This window comes from Gobio gobio, assembly GCF_949357685.1.
Source record: "Gobio gobio genome assembly, chromosome: 3".
NCBI classification, from domain to species: domain Eukaryota; kingdom Metazoa; phylum Chordata; class Actinopteri; order Cypriniformes; family Gobionidae; genus Gobio; species Gobio gobio.
In genome coordinates this window covers 49224945-49235004 of record NC_137099.1, presented here as the reverse complement: position 1 = coordinate 49235004, position 10060 = coordinate 49224945, and the positions used below count along the sequence as shown (strand labels likewise).

At 42.5% G+C, this 10060-nt stretch overlaps 1 protein-coding gene across 1 annotated transcript in view; it reads right to left on the bottom strand.

The window, feature by feature from the left end:
• Positions 1-10060, bottom strand: part of mcf2la (mcf.2 cell line derived transforming sequence-like a) — a 93387-nt gene that overhangs the window by 47496 nt on the left and 35831 nt on the right. The window contains exon 2 of the mRNA XM_079811711.1: positions 7075-7256. Within this exon, the coding sequence (XP_079667837.1) occupies positions 7075-7256 (182 nt within the window). The remainder of the gene's footprint in view (positions 1-7074; positions 7257-10060) is intronic.

The following is a 10060-nucleotide window of genomic DNA, read 5'->3' as shown; positions in this document are numbered from 1 at the left end:
AACACAAACACAAACACAAACACAAACACACACACACACACACACACACACACACACACACACACACACACACACACACACACACACACACACACACACACACACACACACACACACACACACACACACACACACAATGATAATATCAGACACAGGCCTCTGCAACCGTCTAGAGGAAAAAAGTTGGACAGAAAAAGAAAAGAAAAAAAAGATGAAAAGAGCAACAAGGAAATGAAAACAGGAAATAAACAGAGGCAGCGACTAGCAATGAAGGTCTGTCATTAAATCTAGGTGGAGAACTGAGGCATGAGACCAGCAGAGACCACAGAAACATAAACACACACACAGTGCATATGCTGCATGGACACACACAGACTGTACATGAAATCGTACCCACATCAGAAGTCACAACGTCATGAATGCTCCATATACACATACAATTATAAGGCACGTTGATTTTCTGAGCATTTTTTTTCCAAGGCACATTATACCAATTCCAAACCACATTCATCCTATCAACTACTATCATTTAGTATATAATAATGTATAAGTGATGTATAATTGATCATGAAGGCTGGAAATAAAAACAGTATCCAGGTGTGCAGAATTATTAGGCATGTTTTCTTGTACAGATAAAATGAGCCAAAAAAGAGATTTAACTCAGACTGAAAAGTCAAAAATTATTAAATGCCCATGAGAAGGATGCAATACTAGAAATTGCAGTTAAGGCATGACCATTGGACCGTGAAATGCTCATTGGGTCAGCAGGGTCTGCTACTGCAACCTACTTGGAGTCTCCAGAAGTGCAAGGTGTCAGGATCTCTGAGACTTAAGTTAGCTAAAGAATCCTAAAAAATGACCCCACTAAATAAGAATCACAAGCTGAAGTGTTGTAAAATACATGAAGAAGTGTTGTGAATACAGAAGACCTTTTTTTCCCTTTTTTATAGGATTTATAGACATTATAGGTTGAGAATGACTCTCGAAGGACCAGCACATCCTCCTCTTGTTCCACTGTTTGAAGAATTCATCTTCCAGAATCCAGCGGTAAGTTTTGAGAGTTCATTTTTAGTCCATCTCTGCAAAACGGACTTCAGGATAGGAGATAAAAATAAACTCAAAACTTACCGCCAGATTCTGGAAAAAATCTTAAACTCACCAGAAAGATACAAAATAAACATATACAATTCTGGAAAGTATGTATACGGCAAGAAAGGAGAGAAACATTTAGAAATGAAACACTTGGAATGTTTGGTTGACTTTATCCATTTTTGCTTTGTCTTTTCAGGGGACCCCAGTTTGAAAACCCCTGGGCTAGTGTGCATCAGTTGTGCACTATAGAGGGAAACAAACTTTCCACTAAGAATACAGGCAACGGTATAAAATGGATGACACCTTTTATAGTGCATACACAACTGGGAGGGATTTCTTAAGTCAAAAGGCCACCAGTTAACAGAAGCCAGAGGTGCAGTGAACACTGATTCTGGTAATCATAGTAACCACAGTCTTTAAATACAGTACTGACACAATGCATTAAAAATGAAGCCTTAAAATCTGAACTAAAACTGCACCATTATGCAGCCTGTGCTCACTGAACCTCTCTCTCCCTCCCTCCCTCTCATGGCTTCATTTAAAAGGTTACAAAAATAGATCAAGTGTTATGAACATCCTATTTGTTTCTGTAAATAATTTTGCATGGAATATCTGTGTTTCTTCAGTGACGCAACATGGCTGTTGTTCACTCTTCTGGCACTATTGTGGTAAATGTTTCATGGTATGTATAATGCATGAGTGCAGAGTCAGGTTTGTAAATATTCAGAGACTCTCATAGATTTGATGCAATAAAGGCATGATGGTTTTTTATAGAAAACCTGAATCCCAATCTAATCCTCTTATTCACAATACATCTCTTCTATAGGCCTTACACGCAGCCTAACTGTCATTTAAATATCCTCGCAAAGCACATCAGCTCGGAACTGTGTTGTCAAGCGCATCGTCATGGCAACACTGAATAATTAAGGGGCGCTATCCTGGGCAACCTGAGCCAGGCCCTAACTGGGTTATTTACGGACACTGGAGAGAGTTTCTGGAGTGTTATTAATTGACTGCGTGTATATGTGGAATCTGTGCACGTTCTGAATGAATCTGCCGTTGACACTGTGAAAGCAGACATTTACAAAATGATCTTGTTGCGTATTCACTTCTGACTCACATGGCACATGTGAAACCGGACATATCTCACTCAGGATGCTGTCAAAGCACTATAAATACAGCTCATTAGATCAGTGCTAAAGTGAGTTATTCACTTCCTGCAGCAGACACTGCAGAAACATCTACGCTATAAGCGTTTGAGAGAATGAGAACGTCAGCATTGATTTCTAAAGGATTATGTGACACTGAAGACTGGAGTAATGACGCTGAAAATTACAAAGGAATAAATTACATTGTAAAAATATACCTCCGGGGGAGGAAGCTGGATAGACTCGGTAGACCCAAACGTACTGTGAGGGTCTGCTGGGAACGTTTGGCCGAGTCTCCTGTCAGAGAGATCTTCAACTCCTGCCTCCGGCAGAGCTTCGACCGGATCCCGAGGGAGGCTGGAGATATTGAGTCCGAGTGGACCATGTTCTCCACCTCCATTGTCAAAGCGGCTGCTCGGAGCTGTGGACGCAAGGTCTCCGGTGCCTGTCGAGGCGGCAATCCCCGAACCCGGTGGTGGACACCGGAAGTAAGGGATGCCGTCAAGCTGAAGAAGGAGTCCTATCGGGCCTGGCTGGCTTGTGGGACTCCTGAGGCAGCTGACAGGTACCGACAGGCTAAACGGACTGCAGCCCGGGTGGTCGTGGAGGCAAAAACTCGGGCCTGGGAGGAGTTCGGTGAGGCCATGGAAAAAGACTATCGGCTGGCCTCGAAGAGATTCTGGCAAACCGTCCGGCGCCTCAGGAGGGGGAAGCAGTGCCCTACCAACGCTGTTTACAGTGGCGATGGGCGGCTGTTGACCTCGACTGGGGATGTTGTCGGACGGTGGAAGGAATACTTCGAGGATCTCCTCAATCCCGCCGTCACGTCTTCCATTGAGGAAGCAGAGGCTGGGGGCTCAGAGGAGGACTCGTCCATCACCCGGGCTGAAGTCACCGAGGTGGTCAAGAAACTCCTCGGTGGCAAGGCACCGGGGGTGGATGAGATCCGCCCTGAGTACCTCAAGTCTCTGGATGTTGTGGGGCTGTCTTGGCTGACACGCCTCTGCAGCATCGCGTGGCGGTCGGGGACAGTGCCTCTGGGATGGCAGACCGGGGTGGTGGTCCCTCTTTTTAAGAAGGGGGACCGGAGGGTGTGTTCCAACTATAGGGGGATCACACTTCTCAGCCTCCCCGGGAAAGTCTATGCCAGGGTACTGGAGAGGAGAATCCGGCCGATAGTGGAACCTCGGATTCAGGAGGAACAGTGTGGTTTTCGTCCTGGTCGCGGAACACTGGACCAGCTCTATACCCTCTACAGGGTGCTGGAGGGTTCATGGGAGTTTGCCCAACCAGTCCACATTTGTTTTGTGGATTTGGAGAAGGCATTCGACTGTGTCCCTCGCGGCGTCCTGTGGAGGGTGCTGGGGGAATATGGGGTCCGGGGTCCTTTACTGAGGGCTGTCCGGTCCCTGTATGACCGAAGCAGGAGTTTGGTCCGCATTGCCGGCAGTAAGTCAGACTTGTTCCCGGTGCATGTTGGACTCCGGCAGGGCTGCCCTTTGTCGCCGGTTCTGTTCATAATTTTTATGGACAGAATTTCTAGGCGCAGCCAAGGGCCGGAGGGTGTCAGGTTTGGGGACCACACGGTTTCGTCTCTGCTCTTTGCGGATGACGTTGTCGTGTTGGCCCCTTCTAACCAGGACCTTCAGCATGCATTGGGACGGTTTGCAGCCGAGTGTGAAGCGGCTGGGATGGGGATCAGCACCTCCAAATCCGAGGCCATGGTCCTCAGTCGGAAAAGGGTGGCTTGCCCACTCCAGGTTGGTGGAGAGTTCCTGCCCCAAGTGGAGGAGTTTAAGTATCTAGGGGTCTTGTTCACGAGTGAGGGGAGGATGGAACGGGAGATTGACAGACGGATCGGTGCAGCTTCTGCAGTAATGCGGTCGATGTACCGGTCTGTCGTGGTGAAGAAAGAGCTAAGCCGTAAGGCGAAGCTCTCGATTTACCGGTCAATCTACGTTCCTACTCTCACCTATGGTCATGAGCTTTGGGTCATGACCGAAAGGACAAGATCCCGGATACAGGCGGCCGAAATGAGCTTTCTCCGCAGGGTGGCTGGGCGCTCCCTTAGAGATAGGGTGAGAAGCTCAGTCACTCGGGAGGAACTCGGAGTAGAGCCGCTGCTCCTCCACATCGAGAGGGGACAGCTGAGGTGGCTCGGGCATCTGTTCCGGATGCCTCCTGAACGCCTTCCCGGGAAGGTGTTTCGGGCATGTCCAACCGGGAGGAGGCCCCGGGGAAGACCAAGGACACGCTGGAGGGACTCCCGGCTGGCCTTGGAACGCCTCGGTGTCCCCCCGGAAGAGCTAGAGGAAGTGTCTAGGGAGAGGGAAGTCTGGGCATCTCTGCTTAGACTGCTGCCCCCGCGACCCGGCCCCGGATAAGCGGAAGAAGATGGATGGATGGATGGATGTAAAAATATATGAAAAAAAAAAAAGTTTTACTATATTTTAGATCCAATAAATGCAGCCTTGGTGTGTGTATAAGAAACATGAACCCAAACTTATCTTCAGGTAAAGGTCCATGTTTAAAAGCAAAAACCAATCAGCACACATAGATTTGTCCATATTACCTGGGGTCTGCTGCATAAAATCAGTTTCAGTTGCTGCCCAGGTAAGTTTGAGATTAGTTTGATCAAACTCTAAATTTGTCAGGCTCAAGAAGGTGAATTGGTTTTATTGGTGTTCATGACCATGGTAGCCTACACGGGCTAACCTGGTGCGGTGCATGTTTTATTCTGGGTAAGAGATCGCAGACCAAAACTGGACCAGTCAGCTGTGAGCAAAGTGGCATTTATCTGATGCAATAAAGCCACTCCCCCTGTATCTCTCGCTCCAAATTAAAGGGACCCTTTTATTCGTCTTTTTACAAGATGTAATAAAATGTGTCTGTGAAGTTTAGGCTCAAAATACCCCATAGATCATTTATTATACCATGTTGTATGTGCCCATTTTTGAGTTGAAGCAAAAGCATGCTGTTTTCGTGCATTTATCTTTAAATGCAAATGAGCTGCTGGCTCCCCACCCTGCTTTCCAGAAGAGGGTGGAGCCTTTACAGCTTGATTTTTACCACAATAGGGTGGTTGCTAACCAGTAGCGGAGCCAGAGGGGTGTCTAGGGTGGCACTGGACACCCCTGACATCTGATTGGCCAGCCTGGGTGCCACCCCAAAATTGATCGCTTTTTCCATTTCACCTCCTAATGAAAAAATAATAATTTTGACATGCGGCGGTGCTGCACATTGTTCATGTAGGCTATTAACGTTGAATATTAAGAGAATATTAACGTTAGTAGCCAAACCGATCGGGGTCGCGGCATAAGCGCAGAGTTGTTCAAAATCCTGCTGCGCCATTCACATAGTTTTCCAATAAACTACACAATTTGTCTCAAAACGTTTTTAATGTATAATGACTTCACCATAGACTGGAAGAGTGTAGGCTATAGACATTTTTCAGGAAAGTCAGTGTTTATGGAAATATATAGCTATACATTGCGCTTTTTTATTTCCATTTGTGCAGTTCTTACAGCAAAACACATCGACGCCACTTTTTTTCATTCTTGAAGTTAACTTTTTTTTGCCTGTATGGTGATTAGATTTACTGTTTTGCATCGCCGGCCTAAACATGAGAACGCGGCGCGTCTAGTGCGCAGCATTTGGTGCTTCATCAATAGCGTGAACAGAGAGCACGTCCTGCGCTTGAATGGACAATATACATAAAGGTATGCCAAAAATAGCGAGTATCATAGTAAACACAGTCGGCTATGTCTTAACCGAATGTAAGCAGTTGGCAAGTGAAATAGGATGCGTGTCTATGAATCAGATTCAATATTGTGCATTTGCTCTTAAAGTGACCGCATCAACCTATAGCCAAAAAAATCAACCACTGATCTTGACTTCTGTAGCTTAAACATGCATTCATCTATATTTCATTTATACAGTGAAAATTATGCAATGTTTTATTTTTATTTGTGACAGTTTCTGTACCTGAATTAGGCCTACCGTTAGAACTGAAACTTAATTCTTAGCACTGTTCTAACTTTATTGCTGACTGTTCACTTGTATTCAATAATGTTTTAAATATTGTAGTTATTGCTGTGGGATATCAGTTGGTATTGATAATTGTGAAATTTCACTGGTATCTACAATTGTGTTTGCTTATTTATTAGAATACATGTTAGATCGGTCAAAACAATGAAAACAAATAAGTACACACATGATATTCTTTCATGGTCAATGGACCCCCTAAAGTAGCCTTGGCCACCCCCCGACCACCCCATGTGTAAAAGTCTAGTTCCGCCACTGTTGCTTACACGCACTGCGGACACAAGATTATTTTCAAAAACTCATTAAATATCCAAATTCATGATATTTTTCATAAAAACCTCATCTTCAACAGACAAATGAATTGCGCCTGAGAACTCACGCTCTCCATGTTCCGTGTGATTGGCTGTTCACTCTTGGGCGCACGCGCTTCAGAGTTAATCACAAACTCTGGATCCAGCTCTGACAGATCGACAGAGAAGGTTTATACTGAGCGTATTTAGCCTGCTGAACCTGATCTAAACCAGGTTGGATTTGTATGGTTTTGTTGTCAACTCTAAACCTACCAGACCTAAACCCAACCAGAGTTTGTTCAACTAGCTTCATGCCAAAGGCCTCCGATTTTGCTCTAAATGTAAACACCTTTGCTGGCTTATTCAGTGCATATCTACGTATTTGCATTACTAGATGTTAAAACCAGAAGATTGTTTTGAAAGTTTTTTTTTTAATGAACCCTTTCTTCACAAAATTAAAAACAGCTAGTTTTAAATGTTATCAGTGTTTTGCTTTAAACTCATTTAATGCTGTTGATGCTTTCAGAATCTCTGACAGTGCGCACACAATGGTCTTTTTTGGCAAAGCATTCTGGGACTGATTGCGTTGGAGACTCACCTGACAGGAAGGCAAACTGTTTCCTGAGGTCTGGGCTGATGTCTGCGGCACACAGAGGACTGCTCTCCTGCTGCATAATCTCATCTGAATGACAAATAAAGAGATTTGGTTAGTCCACAGCATAAATGAAAAAGAAATAAAAAATACATTTGGTTTTTACTTAACTTTTAAAGTGCCCCTAAGAAATTACAGAAATTTTCAGAAATTACCTTTCATGCAATGTGTAATATAGCTGCTTGTGAATGTAAAAGGTCTGCAAACTTTCAAAGATAAGAGTGCACTTTTTGTCTCCAAAAAGAAAGAACTTGATTCTGAACAGCTGAAACGAGTCGTCAGTAATTCTAGTCTTACTTCCTGCACAAACTTATGTAGGTTTGTAACAAATTTGCATAATAGCAACCTATGGTCTTCATTGGCTACCTGTGAACAACATCAACTTTGACCCGCCCTCAAACACTGTAGTTGTAACTAGGGCTGAACGATATGGACAAAATTTCATATCTCGATTTTCATGCCAGATATCTCGATATCGATACAATACGATATGACTACGTGTTCGGTGAAAACCAGAATCTGAATTAAAATGTGTTTGATTTAAGCCAACATTTCAAAAATTTGTGTCAGAAAATGTATTGTTTTTAAGCCTTTGGCACGTACGATCACACAGGTGTAATCAGTCTAGGCTGGAGCGGATGATCAAGTGCATCACATGATCAACAGAGACAGGCGCGCTCAGAGCTGTCATATCACAACTTTTCAGTGTTTTCAACCACATACTGTTTATTTTAGGTTTCAAACATATAAATTCACATAAGTACTAAAAAAAACAATACATTTAGAGTTTGTAAAATACACACTGATGTCTATGGAAGAGGTAATAATAATCCTTTCCATTATAATTCGACACGTTTTATTCATATCAGATACACATTGTAAGTAACGTCAATGTTTACTCTATTCTATTCCCAGTTCACCAGCCACTTACTTTTAAGTATTTCGGGAGAAGTGGATGAATTCACGTGTTGTAAACATAGAGGTTGTAAATCCAACAGATCCGATTCTCTGAACTGCGTCTGCGGCACAAACTAATGCTTCCTTCACGTGCTATCGGAAATTGGATGATTCCGACTTCTGAAATCGTGATTACGAGCGCATTGCATTCAAGTTTCAAAATGTGAGGGCGTTCATGTGCAATGTTTACCAAGGAAACTCGTATTTACGATAATTCCGAGAGCACGTGAAGGCAGCATTACACGGCGGCGCCCATCGCGCATACAGTTCAACTAACGCGATCGTTATAAAAGGTGTTTAAACAACAATATACTTCCACTTGCATGTATTTGACAATCGGAATATCAGATATTTCATGCCATAGCTAACACATTTGTGAATATTCTGAATAAAAAAGGAAAAAATGACAAAAACAGATCATCACTCATTCAGCGCTGTTGCTGCTGCGGTGTGTCACGTGACAAGCAATGACGTGTCACCATGGAAACGCCGCCCCCCTCTCAAGTCCCTGTAGTGCGCGCGAGCACGGAGAGGGGAAATCTATATCGTCTATATCGTTGCTTTTTTCGATAGTAATATCTTGAAAGTAGGCATGTGCCGGTATCACATTTTCATGTTGCGTTTAATTGCTGAAGCTTTTATCGCGGTATACGGTATTATCACGATATTGAAATAAATTGTAAAAAATATGTTGTCATACTATAACAGGTTTAATAACTTTCTTATAACAAAAAGAACAGAACATTTAAATACAATAAAGCAATACACAATTAAATATTAAAACAGATTAAAGTGCAAAAGAATTATAAAGAACAATCGGTAACACTTTACAATATATCAACAAAGGGCGAATAGCTACATTTTTACAGAAGTGATTCTTCTTTGATAACGTTAGTTAAAAAAAGCAACTGTTAGTGTAAGCTCAGGTCCATTAAATACAGTTACAACTTTTGATTTTAATAATGTGTTATTAAATGCTGAAATGTACATTTAACTCATTTTAAATGGTTGATGGGTAAAGTATTCTTAAAATGCATTCTAAAAATCGGAATAATTCGTAATAAATAATTATTCACGGTATTTTGAAGTGCCCACGATAACAATATTGCGCATGTTCATTATTGCGGTATATCGTATTATCGTATACCGGCACATGTCTACTTGAAAGTTCATATCTAGATATAGATACGATAACGATATATCGTTCAGCCCTAGTTGTAACTGAGGCCTGGAAGAGTTTAGGTTTTGTTTTCGACATGTTGAGAAGACGCTGTTTTCTGCGCTACAAAAGCAAATCCACTTTGCATGCACTTCCAAAGGTTGAGGACTCCGGCTCGAATTGATATGATAAAACCAAAGCCACCGTTACTTGGGGGTTAAACGGATCGTAGTCAGTCCCTTTAATTTGGTACTCGCGTGCTGTTATCTGTACACACAGCTGCACACACCCGAAGCGCTGCAACTATTAGACTCTGCAACTATTCTTGTAAAAACTGTTGGATATGTCTTAAGTGAATGTGGAGAGTTGAGAAAGAAATCGGATGTGTATCATTATATTGGATCTGTGCATTAGCTCTTAAAGTGACAGCAGCCTATAAATACCTGCTGCTGTCTGTCTTTGAACTTTAACAAAGATTAATTTACAGTATATTGAATTTATACAGTGAACAATTTAATTATTACATTTCTGTACCTGAAATGAATACTACAGTTACACCTTACTTTATTTGTAACTTTGTTATATTGTGTTTATCTATTGCCTTTAATAATGTTTTAACTTTAACTTTTTTTTTTGCTGTGGTATCGGAGTACTTAAAGTGAGCTTTAAGTAATAAATGGACAGTAATGGTTACCCCCACATTTGTTTTCTTGCTAAT